Here is a 24,992-nt window from a genome sequence, read left to right as displayed (position 1 = left end):
GATGTCCATCCTTGTGAGGGAGAACTTCTTATGATAATAAGTATTCTCCATAATCAACCTAGTTCACATAGCACACATAAAAAGATAACATCTTCCACACTAGATGTAAATCCTTAAACAAAATAGGTTCCCTTGTTGTGGATAATGGCTCATGTTCAAATTGTTGTAGCACTAGGTTGGTTAACAAGCTTGGATTAACTACTTTTCCTTATTCTCAATCTTATAAACTTCAATGGATCAATGAGGACAAGGAAATGGAAGTTAATCAACAAGTGATGGTCAAGCTATCCATAGGGAATTATGAAGATAGTGTGTTATGTGACATAATACCTATGGAAACTTGTCACATTTTGTTATGTAGGCCTTGGCTTTTTGATAGAGAATCTCTACATCATGGCCACATCAATGAGATAATCATCACTCACAATAAAAGAAAGTTTGTACTTCATCCTCTCACACCTTCTCAAGTGGAAGAGGATCAAGAACAAATGAGAAAGAAAATAGAAAAAGAATAAGGTAAAGAGAAAAATAAAGACACTTATAACAATCAATGTTCTAAGTGTCAAGAAAAATAACACAAGTCTAAAGAATTCTCCCAACAAGAGAATTCTTATGTTAAAGGCCAAAGACTTGTATGGAAAAATAAAAGAGGTATTTTCACCATCTTCATCAAGAAACATGGAAATACAAGACTAAATAAAACCTTGTGTTGAAAAGGGAAATCATTCCAAAAGCACATACATCAACACGAGGCAAACAAGAGTTTCAAAGAAAATGCTTCCAAAAACCAAAACCTTGATCATTTATTTGATCAAAGGTGTACCATCCTTGGGAGCTACATTCTTCTTATACTTATTTTACTAACATTTGTACTATCTTGTGTTATAAGTAGAAGGGTATTTGACCCTGGGGAAGCAAAGACAAATACCTCCAAAAAGAAAAAAAGAGAAGGATGCCCTATATCAACTTGAAGATTTGAGGGCAAATTCTTTTTAAGAGGGGGGATGATGAGATATTCGTAACCATGACCTAGCACATTTATGAAGAGTTGGAATCATCTATGGAAGATGAGCATCGACTCTTTCTCTTCGGCCATCTTAAACCATAATAAAAATTTAGTAAAGTACGTAAGAATAATTTTGGACCTTGTATTTTGGACTAAATAGTCTAGATTTTATTTGGATTTTGTATTATAGGCCAAGTAGTTTAGATTTTATTTAAACTTTGTATTATAGGCCTAATAGTATAAGATTTCAATTTAGATCAAAACGTTTATAAGAGATTAAACATAGAGAAAACGCTACATATAAGAAAACACTATTAGTTAAGCTACAAGTCAATGTTAAGCATAAATCGTTTAGAAAAAAACAAAGTAGCTTAATTCTATAAGTAGATAACCGTTATAATGTCTTAAAGCAGGGAGAAAAGTTCCATATTGTAAACACCATGTTATTTTTTGTTGATGAATTCACTGTAGTATCATAATAATAGTGAGTGGTTAAACTTTATTGTGTTGAAAGTAAAAGAAATAGTAAATTCTTTGTACTCTTGTCTTATTTGTGCAATTATATTCAAATGTTTATGTTTTCCATTTAATTTAGTTTTATATTTGATGTTGGAACTGAAAAAGAAACTCTATATTCAATCATAGATATTTAATGAGATTGGAAAATGATTTCATTATCTAAACTAAACTGAATCATCTGGAGAGAATAATTGCCAGGAATGGAGTTATATTTTCGACCAAACTGTTCTAACTGTTAATGCAGGTATTGAATAGCTTCATTGCAAGAAATTGAATAGATCCTATTAAGCCTTAAATAATCAAGTGCAAGAGAACAACTTAGTTTGACCACAGAACAGGAAAAACTATAACAAATAACTATACATATGTTAAAACTATAACCACGCACTATTGTACTGTCAACAGATACCAACTCACTCTATAACCCATAATCACCACTTGTTATCCTAACAATCATCATTTTCACTTCCAACATTCCTACTATCACTTTTACTATTTTTGTCATGTTCATCACATCTTATTAATTACTGTCATTATCATTATTATAACTATTTTCATCATCATTGTTGTCACCATTTTATTATTATCATCGTCATCACTATCTCATAATTATTAATTTTACTCTTACCATATTCACTTTCATCACCACTTCAACAATATATTACCGTAGCCATCCCCCATAATCATAATGAATGGAATAATAGGAACGAAAATTTTGAACACAACCGTATTAAACTGAAGACGAAATTCTGGAAAGACTTCAAATCAAATAAGCATAAGAAAAAAGTAAATATAAAGAGTAGCATAAGACAGGTACTTCAGAATAAAATTGAATGAAAACTTATTTTAGCATATACAATAAGAAACACTCGTGTATGTCATTATTTGAATCATTTTGCTGCAAAATCAAATCAACTGAAGAATTTCAACATAATGATTCTATCATTTTGGTGCACAAGGAAGTGTCTTCATACACGGACAATATAGTTTCTAAAATCGCATACCCTAAAAATTATAATTTTTAAGAAAGACTAAAATACATTAGATTGGAAAAAATATAACGAGACATATTCACTTAATTTTCATTAAAAAAATTAATTTATTACTACATTAATCAATTTAATAAAGTTATTCTTCACTATTTTTATTTTTTAGATTTTATAAACATAAAGTTAAATTCTCACACTACAAAAAATAAATTTAGTGGAAACTAGTATTGAATACTTTTGTGCAAAACATGACAAAAATTGTTCCCAAAAATACTTTTCCAAATTTCCAAGCTCTTCTAAATTCAAAATGACTTTCGAAATTTCTTGGCACAACCTTTGTTATTTGCTTATACATAGCAAAATTACTTATTTTATATACTTTCCATATTTTCTCGAAAAACAAATGTATCTTGAGACTCAATCCTGTATTTCCAGTTATGTTGGCCAACCAGTTCCTTGGAACATTGGTCAAGGAAATTAAACAAATATACAGTTTGAAAGGAAAATTCTCTATTCTCAATTCCATAATTGGATATATAGCATTTGTGGTGAAAAGATGGGAAACATTTTAAATTAGATTCATATCCAAATCAAGAAGGGTTCAATGATTAAACTAACCACCTTCTAACTGAAAAGCTTGCAGTTAGTTATACATGAAAAGATGAAAAGCTAATATGTACTGCGCATTGTTTGTAATTGAAATAAAATAAAAAAATCAATGAAACCATGTATAGGAAAAGATAAAAAAAGGAGAGAAGCATAAGCAAACTAAGCTAAAGACTACTTTGTTTGCCTGCAAACATTCAGAGCATTGGCTGGCCATTCTAAACCTACCGCACACTACTCAACAGCTAGGGTGATCATGTATAAGCATGAAACTCAGCTAGAATTTTAATCATATATCAGAATCTTTAGAAACTAATCTCTCAGAATTTACAGCAAAGAAAGCCACCCGTCCAGCAGCACCACCGCTGCTTCCGGTGATGCCTCCGGTCAGCCTTCACCATCCTAACCGGGCTGCTATTCCATTCAGATTGAATTCTGCAGAAGAAGAAAAATCAGCTTATCAGTTATGGATTTCTTACCAAAAGGGCCAATGCAAAAATGTCAACTCAACAAGTTTTCTGGAACTTTACATAGGAAATGCAAAGGATCGTGTGCTTGTCGTGCTGCTATCCGATCGAAGGGAGATGCTGCCGGAGTAAGGTACCGGCCCTGAGTAACTTATTCGACCAGACACTGGACCGACGGCGGAGAAACTTGACTCACCTAAGCTGTGACGAATGAGGCTGGTTACAGCCTGATCATCGCTCTTCCATTCTATTGGCCTGGTTGTATGATGGATTTCAGCACATCTACAACTACCAATTTGGCTGCATTCTTCTTTACCACAATCTGCAGGAGCTGAAGGATCAACTTGCCGAGTGAAGGTTGCATTCTCTTGAGGCTTGTTGTCTTTCTTTGATTCATCATCTGCCACTGCCAAAGAAGGGCTACTCAACATTGCTTCCTCGTCTGTACTTTTGGACTCTTCCAATAGGGAGGAGATCTGCACATATAACACATTTGTCATTTGTCAGTTTTGATCTCAGAAAATATCAAACTTGTGGGCTTAACTAGTTACTCTATGAACACATTGTGTTTTCAATGCTGTATCTAATCAAACAAGTAGCAATCTTAAACACTTAATTAACATGCCAAATTCAATCCCTCCAAAAGAACTATTAACATATTTAATATTTGATAATATATATTAAATACCTGTTCACCCTTGTCATCAGAAGATGCAGAGTCCTCAGTGAGTAAATCTTGCAACAAAACCTTGTCTCCCAGTGAAGGTGTCTCTTTGTTGACATCGCCAGAAACCTCAGTGAGCATCAAATCCTTGTGCTGATTATGATTAGCAGAAACCTTATCAGACTCCTCTGTTGGTGTTAGACTTAGTACATTGATATTGGTGTTGTCTTTCTGTTTTTCTTTAGTTTCACAACTCTCAAAAGGGAAGAAATCGCGGGCCTTTTCGTCGACAGGATTCACAAACACCACATTATCCTTCTTAAGGACTCCTTCATCGATGCATATATCCTTGACAACATGATAATTACTCTCATTGAAACATACTTCTGGATGTGGTTCAAATTCTGTAACAGTTTTGACCATGTAAACATCAACAGAATTCCTAGGTGACCCTTCTCCCTCTCTAGGATTAGAGATGGGTGAAGGAGACCTTTTAACTGATTCTATATCGTTTGGAAACTTCAACAATGACTCTACATCCTTAGAAGAGTGAGATACTGGCTCAACCAAGTCCTTTACCTTTGCTTCATATTCATTTCTTTCACAATCAACTGACTCCATGTCATATCGTAATGAATCTAAACCTTGTTCAGTTTTCTCTTGAAATGCAGGCATTTCATTCTCATATTCCTTCAGTTTCTGGCTTGGTAATTTGTATCCATCAGAAATTCGATCGTCGATGAACACAAACGACTGAGATTCAGGCTCAAGACCAATATTTGAATGCCGAAAAGCCACTTTTCCTTCTGCACATTCATTATGATACTGTCAAAAATTAGTTAGGCTAGAATTTAAAAGTAAGAAAATTGATAATAAATGAAACAATACCATTTAAAACATTTGATAAACAGATACCAGTTAGAACTAAGCAAATCATAAGGAGAACAGGTGTTTAGAATAGTTACATAATTGCTTTAAAGAACTGGTAAGAACCATGCTTAACCCACATTCAACACACAGATCAAGAAACAAAACACCCTGAACAAATGGTAAACCAAAGCTATACTTGTCCAACCCATATTAAAGCAAAAACCAAGTAAAAGGTCAGCAAGATACAGTAAAACAACCAATTGCAGGGACCATAAATAAACAGTATGTCACCTAATTTCATGGTGCAGCCAGGTAGAGATTCATGGGTAAATTTTCGTCAACAGTCGCAGGTGGTTCTTCGACTATTTTCAACCAAAGAGACTAGTCTGATTACACTATTCTTCAGAGATCTGAAAAATAGCAAACAATAACAATGATGGGTTAGAAGTAACTAAATTAACTGCATGTAATGAAAACAAGAAGCAATAATGGATTCCATGATCTATAGAAGCACTCAAAGCTAAAATCCAATAACAACATTCTACTCTACTGTTCCAAAGGATAAAAAAAAGAAGAAAAAAGTAAAAAGAGAAAGAAAGAAAGAGCAATTCTCTAATCATAAGAAATCATAAAATATTTATTTGAATTGCAGTATAAAAGAACAAAGGATTATGTCACTATTACCCCAAATTCTTGATTCCCAAACAAACAGGAAAATTTAACAGAATCCAACTCCAGTCATCACTCCAATCATAAAATAAAGCAGAAAGAATAAGAAAGAAAGAAATGAAGAATTTACCAATATTTCTAAGAACAAAGGTTTATATTAAGGCAGAATAACTGGGGACCATTTTCTATATTAAGCTTTTAATATCCACACAACATGTAAATTACATATATCATAATATTTAAGTACTAAAAAGCAAGTACCAGTATGCTGCTTTTTCTTTTTATAAGTAAAAGATTTCGCCTAAGTAGAATACAAGGAAGGTACAGAAGGTATAATAGGACAAGAAAAAAGTTTAAAAATCTCAAACTTTTTCGAAAGTTTTCAACTACAAAATTACAAACCGAAATTTTAAATCAAAAGGCCTACAAAACAAGATGACTCCCTACAAAATCCCTACCAATAATTTGTCCTCTAGCCCTGATTAAGATCTGACTCATCAGAATAAACAAGTTTAGAAAACCAGAAAATGGTACAGTGAATAAAAACACCAGCAGAGTGAAAACTTACACAGGAATCGCACGAAAGAAATCAGGGAACATGGTCAAAACGATAGAGATCTATCTCAGATCCCAAAACCTTCCTATACCCATAAAATAGTCAAGGGCTAAAAAGCTATTCTCATATTAAAATATAAAAGGATTTGCCAGCAAAAAAACCATTTTATCAAAAACTTCAGAACAGACAATTTCAGAGAAAATTCCAACTTCACCTGCAGATTAAAGTGTTTTAAAAATAAAACAAAGTGGCAGCATTCAGAACCAGAAGGTATATAATAATCTTTTGGTTACAAAAGTGAAACAAAATTGGTTGAACAAAAAACATGCAAGTCAGAAAGTGGAAGAGAGACAATCATAGGGCTGAGATGAAATCAGAGCAGAAAGAATTTAGAATTTACCAAAGTCCAAAACTGGAGAAGAAGAAAGAGTTTGCATATGTCGGTAAACGTATTGGATGCTTAAGGATGATCGAAAGGAAGAGATATGCTAATATACTAGNAGGAAGTATGCTCTTGATATATTACAAGAAACAGGCATGATTGATTGTAGACCGGTAGACAGTCCCATGGACCCAAACCAGAAATTAAGGACAGAAGAAGGTGAATTATTCTCCGATCCAGAGAGGTATAGGAGGCTGGTTGGCAAACTGATTTATCTCACTATTACAAGGCCAGATCTATCCTTTGCAGTTGGAGTGGTTAGTCAGTTCATGCAGGCTCCATGTGTTGACCATTGGAATGCTCTCATTCGCATTCTAAGGTATGTAAAGAAGGCTCCCGGGCAATGATTGTTATATGAAGATAAAGGAAGCATTCATGTATCTGGGTATTGTGATGCAGATTGGGCAGGTTCACCTATTGATAGGCGGTCTACAACAGGATATTGTGTTTTTCTGGGAGGAAACATTATTTCATGGAAAAGTAAGAAACAGAATGTAGTAGCTCGATCAACCGCGGAAGCCGAGTATAGGGCAATGGCATCATTAACATGTGAACTTATATGGGTGAAACAATTCCTTCAAGAGCTTAAATTTTGTGACATCCATACTATGAAGATGTATTGCGACAATCAAGCTGCTCTCCACATTGCATCAAATCCAGTGTTTCACGAGAGGACTAAACATATAGAAATTGATTGTCATTTTGTTCGTGAAAAGTTGTTGACCAAAGAAATATGTACTGAGTTTATTGGGTCAAACGATCAACTCTCAGATGTATTGACTAAGTCATTAAGGGGTCCTCGGATTGAGTTTATTTGTTCCAAGCTTGGTACATACAATTTGTATGCTCCAGCTTGAGGGGGAGTGTTAGGATATTTATCCTATTTTATCATCATTATAGTGTGTCAAGGGTTACCCTATTTATCATGATTATATTGTGTCTAGGATTACCCTATTTATCATGATTATATTGTGTCTAGGGTTACCCTATTTATCATGTATTTGTGTATCAATTTATTCTTATAAATAGAAGATTGTGAGAGGGATCAATTAAGCCCTCAAGAATTATTTCTTTTCAATCTTAAGTATTACATCATTCTTGAAATTTTAATTCTTGAAATTTCCTTCCTGTGAAAAACATTATTCTTTTATCAAATGAAAGTGATAGAAATATAGAAAAGAGCTAGATGATTTTCATATCCAAACTATTTCAAATTCAGTCTGCTTTTGAGAATATGAGAAAAATATGGGAGAAATAAACAGAACAAGAAATATTAGAGAGAGAGAGAGAGAGAGAGTTGAAATGAGTATGTTACGCTTCAAGGCTCTGGAGAGATGAAAGATATGAATCTCATGAATGAATGCAGTGGAAGCTGTAGGTGAATATTGCAGCAATTGCTGAACCATGTGAAGCTAATGGTGAACAAAAGAGATGGCTATTTTGTATTGTTTGCATGATATTTCCCCGGTCTTGAAAAGAACCCATTATGGGAATGAAAAAGGACCAAAACACGGGCATGCCACTATTCCTTGAACTAATTGATTTCTAGGGATATTAAAAAAAAGGGAACTTGAACAAATCATGGAACTACTTCATTCTCACCTTCAGATTAAAAAGAAGGATAAAAAAGGATATCACTCTGTATTCCAAGGGTTTCTCACATATTTACTAACTGAATGCATCCACTTTAACTCAATATCCTGTTATTTAAGATATTATGGGCCTGCTCCATGGTATCCCACTAATTATTAACTACTCTAGATTCTCTTTATTATATCTTAACAATTTATTACCATTTGTATCTGTGCAATATAAATTATTCAACTTGTATCTATAAACTTCCATGATAGCCATCCTACAATAAAAATTTTATGGTGGGCTGCTCTGTGTGCTATCCAAAATTACAGTGTTGGATGGTAATCATCTTTATTAACTTACTCATTCCCCAAATACACTCTTCTTATTTTTCCCACACTTTTTCCTTGAGTATAATACTACCTTTACTAAATAAAATTTAGTAGCATAAAAAAGAAGCCTTGATCTAGTTAGCTCTAGCCTATATACATTAGGATATTTATCATTTGGAACACACATGAGCAACCGGATTTGAAACTTGTGCATCTATTTAAACATACAGGGAATCCGTACAAGCCACAATTATCATTTGCCTTATTGAAACCATCCTATAACATTTATAATATTATGTATCTAGAATCCTGATTTTAAAGAAGAATACATGTAATCACAATATGCATTTACATATAAAATAAGAGTTATTACAACATCTGAATCATTACAATGACAAGTTGTTCCACCACATTATTTCGCTTTCCTTTTATTTATAGTACTTTAACATTGTTTTATAACAATAAATTTAAAATATAAAGTACATAATGACACAAACCAACAGAAAATATTTTCCTTTGATCACCAGTGTATTATCTAATTTTATTTTTGTTAACTCCTTTACTTTTGTAAATATTTATTCTTTCAGGACAAATGAAACTCTCGGCAAAGGTAAACAAAGTTACTTAAAAAAAAATAGAACATTTTCCCCATCTCAATTGAGAAATCTAACATAGTGTGTGAATTATTAATGTTACTTACGGAGCCACATGAGTATTGACAAGTGTGAAATATATCCTCCAAAAGTATCTTTCTTTCATGGTGCGTGGGCATAGTTCATATCTCAATCTTGAAATTTCCTGCGATATTGTAATTAAAATACATAAACATTAATAAAGTAGCAAGTTGTGATACCTAACATGTTTAAACACATATGCTTCAGTCCTTGCATTATAATAGCATGACTGCTTGATGGTAACTAATAATACATTGGAAATAAAGAGGAAGGTGATTCTTTTAATGAATTAGCTTGATCACAATGAAATATCACAGAAGTAAAGCTCAATTAATCATCAAATGGAAACATGGAAAAGGACACGATCGAAGTTTTCCTATATTAGTACTAGTAGGGACCAAATGTATAGATGTTTGCCAGCAAAACACCACCACCACTACTAAAGCTAGCAATTAACCAAACTACCTTAAAATTAGATTGAGAGACAATTTGACTATAATTCATTGAATTTGGTTCGTGAACCAAATGTGTTGAACTTAATCTACGCAAATGCACACACACACACATATATATTAAAATTTTATAATTAATTTCATAATATTTCTGTATGAATAAATAAAAGAAATATGTATCACAATCATAACTTTATATTAAGAAAAGTCAAAATACTTTATAATATGAATATGACCCAAGCTAAAGATTTGAATCAAGACAATCGTGATTTTGAATTATATTTGAACTATAAAAGAGGTTCATATCTGAGTTTAGTCAATTCTTATCAAGTTGTGCTAAACCATGTTTGTCTTGCCTCATTTTCATCCCTAACACTAGTAAAAGATCAATAAATAAAGACTCAATTAACCATTTAGTTCCTACAGTTGCACATATTTTTGGTCTCAGTCCCCACCCCACACATAAAAGCTCTACATTTTAGTCCCTGTTTAAGCATATATTTTGGTGTCCTTACACTTGAAAAAACCGTGTTGCAGTCCCTGTACCTAGAAACTTAATAGTTTAGTCCTTACACAAGATTCCTTCTTATGCTTGAGTCTTTTCTGTCAATTGTCAAATTACTTTGTTAACTTTGGTGTTACCTTCCACTAGCACAATTAAAACAAATGAAGTAAATCAGCTATAAAAGTTTTGGCAGTTTGGTTAAATCGCCAAATAAGGTTGTGGTTGTTAAATAGCCAAAAATTTAAAAACGAAGATGTTTCTGGCGCACTGTTGTGAAAGGCGATATTTTGTCATACATATTGGATATATTGAAATTCAATTGTAGTCAGATATGCTTACAATGGCAGATTTTCACAGGCTTTGAACTTTTATGGACAATTTATGAGATTTATATATAACAGGATATAATGAGTTTAACTTTATCAATGTTTTGATTGCTACTGTAATAAAGAGAGGAAGAAGATAAGGGAAGAGAAAGAAAGTGGAAGATTAGCATAAGAGAAAATAAAAACAACAAACAGGAGGTAAGGCTTCCTTGCTGAAAGTTGCCTTTGACAGAGGTTCACAGAGGAACCAACTTCATTTTCAAAATTCTGTTGACGAAACAACCACCAATTTTTTTGGGGCACTTTTATACGTAGGGGACCAGAACAAAATGTTTGTACAAGTATAGAAATTAAATGGTTTGTTAAACCACAAATAAATAATAAAAAACATGATGTAAAGGTAATCACCAAAATGACCAGGGAAATCACCAAAATCACCTCTCAATCATGCATCCTTATTTTTTCCTGGAAAACAAAGCTTAGACTGCAAGACTCACACTTACACCAGCCTTTAGCACCTTTCTAAAGTAAACATGTGCAGAGGGATGAATTATAAAGAAATCACAAAGACAAACTACTATTTAAAAAATGTACATTTTCGCTTGGCTTTGCTACATTACCCAAACAAGCATCTGAAATTAGAAGCTCTACAAAGCAATCACATTAACACGCTATTATTAAAAGAGGTGCCTTCTATCTTGCCCATCTGTCCATCTTTTTAGTTCAAAAGGAATAGCCAACAAACATGAATGAAGACAATAGATACACTGCTTATGTTGTCGCTAAACGTGCACTAAAACAAAGAGCATAAAATGCAATTTCCCCACATAAGGAATCCAATATAAAAAAGTATTTAAAATTGAAAAAAACAAGTGAATTTACCTTAACAGTAGTTAAAACGAGAGTGGCATGCTTCTCCTGAAACTCATTGAGATCCTTCCGAACATTGGATCCCACAGTGGCCACATCAGAGACCTCAGGTTCATCTACATTTTCAATCTCACTCACTCAAGCCGTTCAAAAACATTAAAAAAAAGACAGATATCCGCAAATTGGTTTCTAAAATTACCGGAACTGAGAGGAAAGTTCTGGAAGGTGGTGGAAGTTAGGCCCCTGACAAAGGATCTCAGGTCTTCGGAAACGCCGAACTTCTCGAGGTCCTCCGGCGTCGGGGCGGTCGGTGAGGAGGAGGCGGTGGTAGCGGCGGTGGCAATGGCGGCGAATTGCGGAGGGATAGCGATGGTGTCGGAGAAAGACTTGATCTGGTCGGCCTGGCGGAGGGCGGCAGATTTAAGGATGTCGGCCTTCTTGGAGGCTTCGGCGGCGAGTTCTTTGGATTTCTTGGCGGTTTCGGAGACGAGATCGGCGATCCTGGAAGAGGAAGGAGTGAGAGTTTGAGACTTTTTCGCAGCTTCTTCGGCGAAGGTCTTGGCGCGCTTCCACAGGTCCTCCATTGGTCTCTCGGTGAAGAGAGAAAGAAATTGAAGGAGAAGAAAAACGGAGACCGTGGGAGAAACAGATTGGAGGATCTGTTTGACGGGGATACGACAACGTATGGTAAGAGGAGAGGAGTGAACTGCATGGATCTTTTATTTGTTTACTTTTTTGGTATTTATTCATGCGTTTACTTTCTAAACACAAATATCTTGAAATTTAAATTTATATATACCGTCTAAACGTATTTTAATACAAAGATTATGGAGTCTAATGTGTAAATATTTCTATACACACTTTCGAAAAATACTAAATAAAAATAAAATAAACTTCTATGTTATCTAAAATTAGTTCTTGTTCAAGTTAACAATAATTTTCTTGCGAAACCACTATCAATATTGTTACAAATTATTTTATTTTCGTCTATACCTAAATATACTTATAATAAAATTGAATAAATTTATAGTTATAACTAAAATATAATAATATAAATTTTTATTATTACTTATAATTTATTTAGTGACTTAAATATACTCAAGTTATATATATATATATATATATATATATATATATATATATATATATATATAATTGAATCCAGTGGCAAATTTTGAGAATGTTTTAGTTTGTTCTTTTGCTTTTATGGTATGGATTTGAGCTCAAAGAACTCTGTACTCATTCATTCTAACTTTTTTTCGTAATTTATTTAGGTTTAATAACTTGGTAGGTTTTATTTTACTCAGAATATCAAATAGTTTTCTTACTTGATATTTTTCAATTGGGTATTTAATTATGAAAAATTAAAATAAATAGAATTCTATAGTTAAATTGGATAAACATCGTTTAAGAGACATGTATGTAACATGTTGATTGTCATTTTTTTAATGACGTGACATATATTATGTGGTAATAACCGTGAAGTGAAATTTTATAATTTTTGAATTAAAAAAATTGAATTAAAAAATTGGAGAACTTTAATTGAAACCAGTCAATCCTTTGTTGTCTTTTATTTTTGCGAAAAGAATGTGGGGAAGAGGTGCTTGGAATTAGGGTTCGTTCTAGGGCGAAAATGAAAAATCAATTGTAGATGTCCCATTCATGTTCTTCTTCAACGTGTAATGGGTGGGGGAAGCACACCCCTAATGTGATTTTTCGTGGTGGTGGAGGATCTAGGATTGTTGGTGTCTCACTCCTTCGCTTTTGTGGAGAAATCATTTCTAAGAATTGCTCGAACTGCTAAGAATATAGGGAAACAATTTTTGGGCTCCCCTAAGTACAAGGTAGAAGAACGTCCATTGTATGTTGTTTCTGTTTGTAGTAAGTCTTTTTAATTGATGTAATTTTTATTTTTATATAATGGAAATGAAGAAGCGTTGCAATTTCTTCAGATGGTGCTGTGATGATGGTATTGAGAAAAGATATTGTAATATGATGAAGTGGGAAGCAAAGGATGAGTCTTTGTCGAACAAAGAAGAAATGGGAGGTCGTACGAAGATGATGACTGATTTGCCGAAATTACTTAAGGTTGTGGAAAAATGGATAAAGGTGTTGATATGAGTGGTTTGTTTGATTTGTGTGCTTAATATAATTGTAATTTCAATATGGATGACAAATCAATAATGTAGCAGTAACTATGACTGTATTAGGATGCATTTTATGAATGTTGAAATCAATTTTTGTGAATGAATGAATGGACCTTGGTTGTATTTAATCTATGTCTAGACTGCGATTTTGTTGGTAAACATGGGACATGGTCAATGAGTGTATTACGATTAGAACCATATTATGGTAAACTACTAAATAAAGTAATTCATGTATGTTTTGTACATGTGTAACAACAAACCCAAACTCATTCTTCCAGTAATAATTGTTTTCAGAAGTAATTGTACCAAATCATCCACCCAATTATTCTTTTCCCTAATATAATTACTACCAAATATGATATCATACCCTTTTCAACAACTATTGGGACACCATGCTTTATGCGATAGAGTTAAAAAATGTAACAATTATAAAACTATCAATCTTATTTGGTCACATTATTAAATAACCTGAACCTGCACTTTTTTGGGGAAAGTTAGTAAGCAAAAGTCTAAACTTGTGAACTACACCAAAACCTATAGTCTGAACTAGAACACAATGTGGCCATTTTAAAATTTCTCATCTTCACTAACACTACTTGGTAATACTACTATGACCAGTGACACTTCTTTATCATACATGAATATGTAATTTAATAACAATATGTGATATAATACAATATTTGATTTAACTATTATGTAATATCCATTACATTACAACATTGTTTTGTCAAAGTCATACACCACATTCAAAGACCATTGTTTTCAAACAACAGATTGCAACATTGAAACAACACACAATAACCAACATTAAAACATAAAAAACATTGTTTTGTAAACATAACTAAAAGTGTACATTGAAATAACACATAATAACCAAAAGTTGTTATAATCATTCCTACAACCTTCTATGGTTGACCTTCATGGTCATGACATAGTTCCTAAACTTGTGATGATGGGATCAGTGGTTGTGATGATGGACTAAGTTCATGGGTAGCTTCTTGGGTAGCTTCCTGGGTAGTTTCTTGGGTGGCCTGTTGGGTGTCTTGTTGGGTTGCTTTGGGGCAACGACTTCTGTTGTGGCCAAGGTCCCTACATAGCCCACATATTTTGCACAAACTACCTTTGCTGAACCGAGAATCATCCTTTCTAATCTCCTATTGTTCTAGTCTTCTTTCTATTTTTAGGTCTTCCTGGTAATATTTTTTTTCCTAGGAGCCATGACATCCGCATATGGTGTTATCTCCCACATGTTGCGGTTGATGAGGTATATAATTGATGCGTATGTTTCTTCATATGTGGACTTCATAAAGCAAGTTGGAATGAACTGCTCTCCATCCATATTTAGAAACTTCATCGTGGCAAGGGAGTGACAACATGGAATTCCTGTGATGCTCCATCTCTTGCAGGAGCATGACAACTCGTCTATGTTGACGACAAACTTCTCTCCGTTGTGGGAGACATGTCTCACTTTAAACAGTTTATTGGCTGACCAGCTGTCAACAAAGTACAACAACAATATTTAGGAACCAATTAAATAATTCAACACAATTCGAAGTAATAAATGGGGTTTGCCTAGGAATCCAATGTTTGGTTAATTGTGATTCCTTTCGGAATTTGGTTTTGATCTTAGGACATATTGATTTTCTAAAGGACTGTATCTAGACTTGTTTATTGTCGATCTTTGCATGATGTACACCTTGATTTCCTCCAACATGGTTATGATTGGTTTACTCCTGGTATGTACAAGAACATTGTTGAATGCCTCACTCATGTTGTTGACCAAGGTCTCACATTTTGGTGTTAGACTGAATCTAAACCTTGACCAGTATCTACAACATATGATGTAAACAAATGTTAACAATATATAAATACAAAATATGAAGTTAAGTTTAAAAGATAAACCTTGGAGGGATGATTATCAAATGCTTAAATGTCTTTTCATTGACATCTTTAATATTTCTCATTTCCGTCTCCAGATTTTTTGGGTGAGTGGCAGTAACTGCCTCCACATCAGACGCTTCAGGTTTTTACCAGGATATTTCTTCCTAAAGTTCACATAGAAATGTCTGACACAAAAATCTCTGGTCAACACCAGGAAATAATTCTTGTATAGCTGGAAGTAAACCCTATGGTTTTAAAATAATAAAGAGCAGTTAATAGCATATATAAGTAATGAATCAATGTAGGAAAGTACCAAATTAAAGATCACTATTACCTTTTGTTGGTTTGACACAAAAGTTATTGATGAACATACTTCTGCACCACCAAGGTCATCAATCAATAGCTCTAGAAACCAGGATCATGAATCCTTATTTTCCACTTCAACCACCGCATATGTAATAGGCAACATTTGGTCATTTGTATCTCTCCCAACAATTGTTAACAACTCACCAACTTTCAAAAAGGCTCCATCTAATCCAATTATTGGCCTACAAGAGACAAAATTGTCTTTGCAAGCCTTAAGACAAGAGTAAAATCTCTTGAAAATTACATCACCGTCATTATCCTCAACATGAACCTTAACTATAGATCCTGAATTTCTTCCCAACAACTCGTGCATAATCATATATCCTCTTATATTATTCCTTAAAGGACCCATCAAATTTATTAGAAGCAATATCTTTGGCTCTATAAGCCATACACCTAGATATACCAATGTTTCATTTTCTTTAAACTTTTTCACGAATATCTACACCCTTCACTTTAGGATTTTCCCTTACTGTTTTCTCCAACTTTTTGCTCAACCACTTGGCATCAAGTAACTTCATGTTGCACTCCCTGCTACAAATATGCTTGTCATTTATAGTTCTCAGCTGCCATGATTTCACAACCTCCATATAAGCACAATATATGTTCCATGAGTATTCTTCTTTTGCACCCACACACTTCAGTCTCAATCTTGTTTTATCATTTTTTACAAATTTTATATTCCTCCCATTTTCCTAAGCATTACCCTTTGATAACTTCTAAAATATCTTACTTTTCAGCAAAATAAATATCAACTTCCCATGTAAAGTCTACCATACTTTTTGGCATACAAAAGGTAGAAAATATCCCATAACCCTCATTTTCATTAACCTCTTTATCGCTATCTGTTGCACTAAGTAATTCCTCATATTTCAACTCCTCATCTCACAAACCTCTGTCATCATCATCAAAGTTGTTGTCTGAATTGTCAGTAGAACATTCTGCACTAAATTCATGTGAAAGACTTTGTACTTCTACTTCCACATTACCAGACTTTTTTCCATCTATATCACCATATCACATTCAACATTGACATCAACTAACCCCTCAAAGCACTGACTATTTCTATGTACATCACCTTCATCACTAGATGAACTCCAACTACGAAGATGAACTTCCTCCTCCACAACTCCTTCACACACATGCAACTCTTGCTCTACGTTACTATCACCATGACCTTCTTCACCCTCATGCACCTGTTCTTGTACGTCACCATCACCTTCAACTTCAACTTCAACATCATTACCATCTTCTTCACCCTCATGTAGCTTTTGTTGTAAGTCACCATGACCTTCAACTTCAACACCACCCTCATGAAACTTTTTCTGTATCAGAGGGTCACCTTTCAATTCAACAACACAATCACCTATCTCTTCTGTTGCACTATGACCTCCACATTGACCACCAACTTTACCTACACACTCACTAGACTCATGCAACATTGCTGCCAATTGTACTTCATCATCAGTAATATATTCAAGCATATATATAACTTTGGGCTCAGAAATAACATGTACAACATATAAATGAACCTCACCATTAAGCCTAGCTAAGTTAGCCATATGCATGGTACCAGTGACATCAATAAATGGTTCCAACCTATTTTCCAACACTAAACCCCCTCCTACAGAGTACCATAAATCTTTAAAACCATCATATCCTAAACCTTTCACTACATTAACAACCACAAAATAACTCCACATATCAGGGTAAAAGGACAAAGTTGTTGTCTCCCCTTCATACTTAAGGGTACCATCATTAACAAACTTCCTGCCATGGTGGAAAACACTACACCTGTTATGCAAACATATGACGACAAAAAATATATATATTAAAACAATAACAAAACGCACTGAAACACAAACTATCAAATAAATTTAAACATACATGGGGACCACCATATTGCAATCAACAACGCAGACCAAAGCATTTAAACCATGGGGGACCACCACCCAATATTGTGGTTTCTCAACCATAAAAGCTAAGAAAATAAAGCACAAACATTGACCTTGGTTCAAATTCACCTTCACTCACCACGTGCTTCAGCCTCGCGCTTTCAACGACACAAGGTCCCACACCTCACCTCGTGCTTCAACCTTAAATTGTTTCAAATGTTGCGCATGAACCCTAATTTGAAATTGTTGTATTTCGTCCACGAACCCTAATTTCAAAATTCAACAAAAGCTCACTTTCTTTTTTCCCACGAACAAACCCTAATACGAAGGCACCCTCAAACTTTTCCCAATTTTTTTTGTAAATCTCAATTCAAAGAAAGGGGTAAGTTCCCCCAATTTTTTTAATTCAAAAATTATACAATTCCACATCACATTATGGTTATTACCACATAATCTATATCATATCATTAAAAAAATGACAATCAGCATGTCACGTACACGCCTATTAAATGACGTTTGTCCAATTAAGGATCCAATTAAGCATGCCACGTACACGCCTATTAAACAACATACGACATAATCTATTTGTTTCAATTTTTCATAATTAAAGATCCAATTGAGAAAACAAATAAGTAAGGGACTTATTTGATATTCTAGCCCAAAAATAGGATCTACCGAATAATTAAACCATTTATTTAAGATCCTAAAAGAGTGGAATTTTATGTCATCTTTAAATACTAATGTAAACTAACAACAATATGAATTATGAATTATTGTCCATTTTTCTTTTAAATGTTTCAACACACACAAGGTATATAGGAAATTTTTGCGTGTGCACTCGAAATTGACTTTCAATTCCAACAACATGTTCAAGTCCATAATGTTTGAATGCCTTATGATAGTCATTAATATATCATGATGTACATGTGAAAAAAAATTCCTTGGTTGCACTACATATTTCCATGGAATCCTACGTTTTATGTTGCAACCTTTATGTTGATACATGAGTATATTTAGTGTTGAAAGGAGACTTAAAATACACTTACATTCTTCTCAACAATTAATGAAGTCTCCTTAAAATTCATCTCCCCTTTAAGCCTTTTGTGAGCCTTATTCCACTTCTGATGACGTTTTGGAGGAGATGGTGGAGGAATATCATTTTAGTTGAACTTAGAAGATGTTGCTTCTACATATAACAACTCAATCTTCTCATCATCATGCTTTTGAGTCAATAATGCATTCTGCATAAGAACGAATATTAGTGTACAAATAACTTGATAACTTTGAGTGTGGTTATTATGCCATGTTTGGAAACAAAAATAACATAAGAAGGGAGGGTTGATTTTTTTTAAAAGGCTTTTGACACTTTTTGAAAATATCATTTCATAAAGAATGTTTAGACAATAATTTTATATGTTCAGAAATCAATGAATGATTTGAAGTCAATAGGTGAAACTTTGATACTAACTAATTTACTTGATTAAAAATGTTATGGTTATTCTAGTTCACAAAACAAATATCTTTCCAAGTTAGTTGATGTTTCATTATCATAAGTAAAAAAAACACAAGGGTTCTCTAAATTTTGTAATATAGACCACATCGTCAATTCTTAAAGAACACATACTAAATTGTATTCAATCTTTACTATTTTTCTTGTAAAAATAAGATTGAGAGTTTAAGAATTTAATAGCAATAAAGATATATTGGAAAGAAAAATTAAATATTTTAAAATTGAATAAATAATAATCAACACAGATAAATTCATATACTAAAACAATCAAACAATTTGAAAATTATAGCTCTCTAAATACTATATTCAAGTTTGAACAACTTACTGATTCAATCAATCCACTAAATTGATTGGTACAAATTAAATCTTAATGTCATTCATTTCAATTTGCATTTAATTATTAAATTAAGATTTAATTGATTCCTAATTTGAATTTTAATTTTAGAAATGCAAATAGATATCATAAAAAGCAAAACCAAAAGGAAAAAGTATTTTTAACAACTTTTTCTTGACAACTTTTTTACAACGTCTATGTGGTAGTTTGTGATTAATCCATTTCAAATATACAGACCAATAAAATAATGACACATAGTCTATTGTCAAAAAATTGTTCACATATCATGGTCCAAACCAAAATTAGGAAAGAGAAGGAACAAACTCAAAATTCAAAAACTCAAAACTCAAAACGAATGATCAATACAAAACTAAATTGTGTTGTTTGATATTGATTTCATGAATTTATCCTTAAAGATTTAGTTATCCATTAAAGAATGATGAAAATGCAGTAGTAAAATATTGGAAGAACATTAAAAGCATACATACAGGGTTCATTTACAACAATGTCTCAACTTCTACAAATCATAATAAAAAAATAGAATATGAATACAAATTCGACAATCCATATATCCATTATAAAGCTCCAGAAGTGCAAAATACAATACACCTAACAATCATAGCTTTGGTTTCTTTAAATATCTTTGCAAAACAAGAATGATTTGGAACTTTGTTGAAACCTTTTCTTGGAACACTATTGAAACTTGACTTAGTACAAAAATGTATTTCAGAATGTATGAATACGTATTTGAAATTCATATTCACCAAGTTCTAGTTAATAGATTGGAGAAATATTTAATTTATAAGATTTTGAATTTCAATATCTTTTATCGATTATCTTAAGTTGTTAAGTGATTATTATGGGAAAAAATATCTTTTAGTAAAATATGCTTTCTATTTTGGTCAATTATTACTAAAAAAAACTCAATTTTCCATGGATAATTATCCATGAAATAAGGTCCGAATGTTAGTTGTTTTTACCTACGAAAATATACACGGATAATGTTGTTATTGAGGAGGAAACAAAAATTAGAAAATAACATACTCATCATGAGACTTACCTAAGATGGAGGGGCATGGGAAAGCAAGATGAATGGGTATGACCATTTAATCCATGGGTAAAATTAAAAGATTAAATAAAATATATATAATTTGTTAATCTTCCTCCCAAATCTCCCCACATCGTCTCAACTTCAATCGTATTCCAGTTTCCAAATCCCTTGTGAAAACCTTTGATTCTCAAAAACCTCAAAATTTTCGTTGTTCAAATAATTCTTGAAAACCCTAAATTCCCAAATCGATGAACGAATCTCCATTCTCATCCAACGTTCTGGACAAGGTGTGAATCTGATTGTCCATGAGAGCCTTCAATCTAAGCTTGTGAATGTAGGCATCTACTACCAACAAGTAAGCATTATACATTTTCTATCACTTCATTCGCATATGTAGGCTTATTATGTTTATTATGTTTAAATATATGCAACGTTAGCATCATTTCGGCTTTGCCTTTTATGGGACATGGTAAGACAAAAGCATAATCCCTATTATGAACTATTTTAAGCACTAAAGATCCTACTTATCATAAGTAACTATGTGCAGTTTATATTCCAATTAAATGAAATTTAAAAAAGCTATCAAGAATTTTAAAAATGAATATTACAATCTAATCTTTATCATGGTATGTCTTCATGTTATTAGCAAACTGTGGGTTCCACCGGATGTCAATGCCGTGTCTAAATCACCATGATAATAGCATTCTTCCATGACAGGTTAAAACATTTGTTTACGATAATCAAGCACGTTATGTTGGGTTCCTCTTAATATACAAATCAAAATTTGACTTTCCAAGACCATGTTTTACGAAATGTTGGCAATGCCAATCCCCTTTGACTACTAACACCAAGGAAAAGAAAAAACAAATTCATTGAGAATAATAATTAATTTAGAGTACTAGTACTTGTTAATTAGATAGGTGAAGTCCTAGTTTTCATACAAGTTTTAGGGTTTTGGTCCCAATGCTAGCCATGGAGGCAAAAGTGAAGACACAAAACACACTGCACATGTTCCTAATTACACATTTATGGATCCTTGGAACTTTTCTCATCTTTTTACTCAATAACTTAAACTCACGCTTATGTTTTTAACACTTTTAACACACATATTGAACAAAACCGTAACCTAATATAAGTACAAGCTTCAAAACCAACTATAGAGTGAAAACTGTTTATGATTATGGCATTTTCTCAACACCATGTTCATGGACCAACCGGCACTTTCTTGTTGTGTATGGGACGTCGTCTTCTCACTCGGGTATAATCCATGGTAAAGTATTGTGAAGGGTCATCAACCTCCATCCATTCTTGTCTTGTCCCCTTGTTGCCAAGCACCATGTTTTGCTTTCTATGGTATTGTTTCTCTGCAAAAGTTGCATGTTTTCTTAAACATGTTTAGCTGGTGAATCTTTTATTTCCAATTAAATTAATATATAATAGTGCATAAAAGTGGATTCAAATCAAACATAAATTATAGTACAAGTCCTTTTTGGATTTTAGAATATTGTTTATGCTCAATTATAAAATATGCAATATTGCTTGAAGATATACAAAAGTGGGTTTCACTTCATTCTCATGAATACTCCATATTTCACCAATATATTTTGATTTATTAAAAACAAGACAGAAAAAAAATGAAAAATTAAGGAAGGTGGAATTTTTTATTTTGTAAACATGATACTGACAGGGATTATTGATTATGAAAAAAGAATTATTAGTACTGTCAAAAACCTTAAATGCACATAATGTAAGTAATTCTCTAATATAGTTCATGCTTTACTCAAAGTGACATTACTGAAATTTGTTGGAGACACAAATTGCTGCTGTTTCTATCTACGCTGATAAAGAAAGTGAATATAGTAATTAAGTTTAAGTGAAGATGTACCCGATAATATGTGGCTAGAGCTTTTCTTTGTGACTTAATATGGAAAGTTTAGAACACGAATCATAAGCAAAATATGCTCATCAAAACATGCATATTTATGTCAAACAATGAATACTGATAAGATAATGCAAAGTGATAATTGAGTTGGAGAGGAATGAGATCTTTCAGTAGTAGTGGATGAAAATGGAAGTGTGATAGCAACTATTTGTGTTAAACGCTAAAGTCCACAAATGCAACTATTTTCTCTACTTTTCATTTTTCACTTCTTTGTTTACCCCTAGCATGATGAAATTAACCTCACTTGATTTGGTACATGAACCATGGGAAAGTAAAATAGACTCTAGACTGCGGCTAACCTAGTTTTCATGAAAATATTCTGAGATATGAGAGACTGCATGAACAAGCTAGGATTAATTAACAACAAGGAAGTTCTTTAAATTCATGCAGTCAATGAGTTATTTTGAGTAATGATTAAACACTTTTTGTCGATCTTTACCTGCAGCAAAGGAATCATCCTGCTTTTGTGGTCCAAGATCTCTGGCTTTTTCATCTTCTTTAACCTAATTTTTGGAAAATTATAAAGAACAAAGAACATAATATTGATGAAAACAACTTAAAAGAACTAAAAAGAAGCTTTTTTAGACTCGTGCAGTACTTTCTCAGTGAATCTTAGCTTTCTGGGAACCGCTGGTAGAGAAAGCTGAAGGTTTGTATTGCCTGTTCCCATATTATCATCTGTAAGGAAGAATATGAAGAGTTATAATAAGGAGTTTGTTTGGTGGATAATGATAACAAGAACTTGGAAACTGATTCAGTTGTAACAAGTTCATGAAGAAGAAGATAAAAAAAAGAGGTTGTTCCCACCTTGAAGCTGGAGTGCAGAAGGTTGCAACTGAATATGGGCAGAAGAAGTTGGTAGAAGAGAAGAGAAGGAAAAGGTAAGAAGAGTGATGATGATTAGAAGCTCCATTTCTTTTCTTGAGATGATGCAGAGAGGTACTCTTTCTTCAGCAGGTAGGTTTGGTTTATATACAAACCCAAGAAGGAAACCTCACAGACAGAAAAGGGCATAAGAGAGAGAAAGAAAGCAAACACAAAGCACAAAATGCAGAATTCCGAAACAAGCATGGGAAAATCTTAAATATTCATTACTAGTTACTTTTTACTTTTTAAGGAGGCATCACGCAATTCAGGTTGTTGTTGATTCACCTAATGTTGTAGGGCCCTTGGTTTCTTACTTTCGATAATAATTTGCTTTATCTCAGTGCATTGCTCCCTCAACCACACAAGCCTATAATAATCTTTCCACTTCCATCTTTTCTTACTTGTATCATAAAGGAAGAACAGTTATTTGACATGTTGATGATTTCGTCATCAGAGTTTGATATCATGTTTCTATTATAGGAATTAAAGATTTTTTGAACAATTTCTTAGTTGCCTTCCCCCTTCAATGATTCAGTGATAGGGATGATAAGTTTTTCCGCATAAGGCAAATTTTATCCCTTTTATGCAGAAGAGGCTAACGAAACTCTCTTTTTAGTCCTTACGAATAATAACTTTGGTTTGAATTATTTTATTTTCAATGGTTTTTTTTTCATAATGTTAACAGAAAAGCTTTCAACCATCATTGATTATGATAGACCCTTCCATTTAATTTCCTCTTTAGGCAATCCTTGTTGAACGATTTATAAAATTCCCTGTTGTTTATTAAGGCGGTCATGGTTAAATTTTCCATACAGTTCCTTATCGTCTATTAAGGTGGTTTTGGTTGAACATTTTATGCAGTTTCCTACCATCAATATACGCGATTTTGGTTGAATCTTCACAACATGCATACTTTAATACTCTACTTCAGCAAAATTACTACCGAGCAGAAACAATGTACTCGTAACACACATCCACTACTAAAATATGAATAAAACACAACTCATGAAAGGAAACACAGAATTGACGTGAAAGTTGATTTCATTGATAGTAAATTGTAATTACATCTTGTGGCCTATGTACTTGCCACTCACAAAGCTAAGAAAACAAACAAACAAAACTAAAAAAATACAAATTTTCTTCAACTCATCACAGACCCTATATTGTCATTGTTATCATCATCTTTAACCATAAGATCAACAAAGATTAGTAGAATCCCTTATAGATCTTAAGGGAGAACTAGATTTAGTTCAGGTTGGAGCAAGTCGATATAAAAATTGTATGTTATTGTTTTACTTTATAAACATTTTCCTAAACACACTAGCATCTAAGAATTATTACAAATCGTCTAATCCCTGCAAAATTCATTAAAAACTTAATTGCGAAAATATTTTAAAACACTATTCAAACTTCTTTTCTAGTGTTTTTCTGTGTTTCATTAGTGATTTGTATTTTTTTTAATGAAAATATTGTAATT

At 32.9% G+C, this 24,992-nt stretch overlaps 3 protein-coding genes across 5 annotated transcripts; all 3 read right to left on the bottom strand.

Annotated features, from left to right (window-relative positions):
* Positions 1-3,071: 3,071 nt before the first annotated feature.
* On the bottom strand, positions 3,072-6,848 carry LOC148202932 (uncharacterized). Of its 3 annotated transcripts, none has more exons than XM_088111094.1 (5): positions 6,747-6,848; positions 5,413-5,531; positions 4,276-5,076; positions 3,651-4,063; positions 3,072-3,555 (listed from the first exon to the last, which is right to left on the bottom strand). In XM_088111094.1, the coding sequence occupies exons 3-5, from the start codon at positions 4,924-4,926 to the stop codon at positions 3,441-3,443; spliced, it is 1,179 nt and encodes a 392-aa protein (XP_087967220.1). In that variant the 5' UTR covers positions 4,927-5,076; positions 5,413-5,531; positions 6,747-6,848; the 3' UTR covers positions 3,072-3,440. The 3 variants fall into 3 exon arrangements, with proteins under 3 accessions (XP_087967220.1, XP_087967218.1, XP_087967219.1); XM_088111092.1 differs by having other exon boundaries at positions 4,276-5,057; XM_088111093.1 differs by lacking the exon at positions 6,747-6,848 and adding an exon at positions 6,359-6,683 and having other exon boundaries at positions 4,276-5,057.
* Positions 6,849-9,352: 2,504 nt separating this feature from the next.
* Positions 9,353-12,245, bottom strand: LOC124838091 (uncharacterized). Its single transcript, XM_047313610.2, has 3 exons — positions 11,722-12,245; positions 11,535-11,638; positions 9,353-9,493 (listed from the first exon to the last, which is right to left on the bottom strand). The coding sequence occupies exons 1-3, from the start codon at positions 12,104-12,106 to the stop codon at positions 9,392-9,394; spliced, it is 591 nt and encodes a 196-aa protein (XP_047169566.1). The 5' UTR covers positions 12,107-12,245; the 3' UTR covers positions 9,353-9,391.
* Positions 12,246-21,610: 9,365 nt separating this feature from the next.
* LOC124838087 (uncharacterized) lies at positions 21,611-23,596 on the bottom strand. Its single transcript, XM_047313605.2, has 4 exons — positions 23,456-23,596; positions 23,247-23,326; positions 23,088-23,151; positions 21,611-22,070 (listed from the first exon to the last, which is right to left on the bottom strand). Exons 1-4 carry the CDS (start codon positions 23,559-23,561, stop codon positions 21,910-21,912), a joined length of 411 nt encoding a protein of 136 aa, XP_047169561.1. The 5' UTR covers positions 23,562-23,596; the 3' UTR covers positions 21,611-21,909.
* Between the last annotated feature and the right edge of the window lie 1,396 nt (positions 23,597-24,992).

The sequence above is a fragment of the Vigna umbellata genome, chromosome 3, assembly GCF_029865625.1.
Source record: "Vigna umbellata cultivar VRB3 chromosome 3, Vumbellata_1.0, whole genome shotgun sequence".
Lineage (NCBI taxonomy): Eukaryota > Viridiplantae > Streptophyta > Magnoliopsida > Fabales > Fabaceae > Vigna > Vigna umbellata.
The sequence above is the reverse complement of the archived record's forward strand: the minus strand, read 5'-3'. Positions and strand labels throughout refer to the sequence as shown.

Excerpts from the sequence above, each read along its gene's own strand:
- LOC148202932 (XM_088111092.1), bottom strand. Across the intron at positions 4,064-4,275 it reads CTGATGACAAGGGTGAACAG|ATCTCCTCCCTATTGGAAGA; the intron begins GTATTTAATATA and ends TTATATGTGCAG. Across the intron at positions 3,556-3,650 it reads CGATCCTTTGCATTTCCTAT|AATTCAATCTGAATGGAATA; the intron begins GTAAAGTTCCAG and ends CTTCTTCTGCAG.
- LOC124838091 (XM_047313610.2), bottom strand. The coding sequence starts at position 12,106 with ATGGAGGACCTGTGGAAGCGCGCCAAGACCTTCGCCGAAGAAGCTGCG. Across the intron at positions 11,639-11,721 it reads GAACTTTCCTCTCAGTTCCG|ATGAACCTGAGGTCTCTGAT; the intron begins GTAATTTTAGAA and ends TTGAAAATGTAG. Across the intron at positions 9,494-11,534 it reads TCGTTTTAACTACTGTTAAG|GAAATTTCAAGATTGAGATA; the intron begins GTAAATTCACTT and ends ACAATATCGCAG.
- LOC124838087 (XM_047313605.2), bottom strand. The coding sequence starts at position 23,561 with ATGGAGCTTCTAATCATCATCACTCTTCTTACCTTTTCCTTCTCTTCT. Across the intron at positions 23,152-23,246 it reads AGCTAAGATTCACTGAGAAA|GTTAAAGAAGATGAAAAAGC; the intron begins GTACTGCACGAG and ends TCCAAAAATTAG. Across the intron at positions 22,071-23,087 it reads GGATGATTCCTTTGCTGCAG|AGAAACAATACCATAGAAAG; the intron begins GTAAAGATCGAC and ends CAACTTTTGCAG.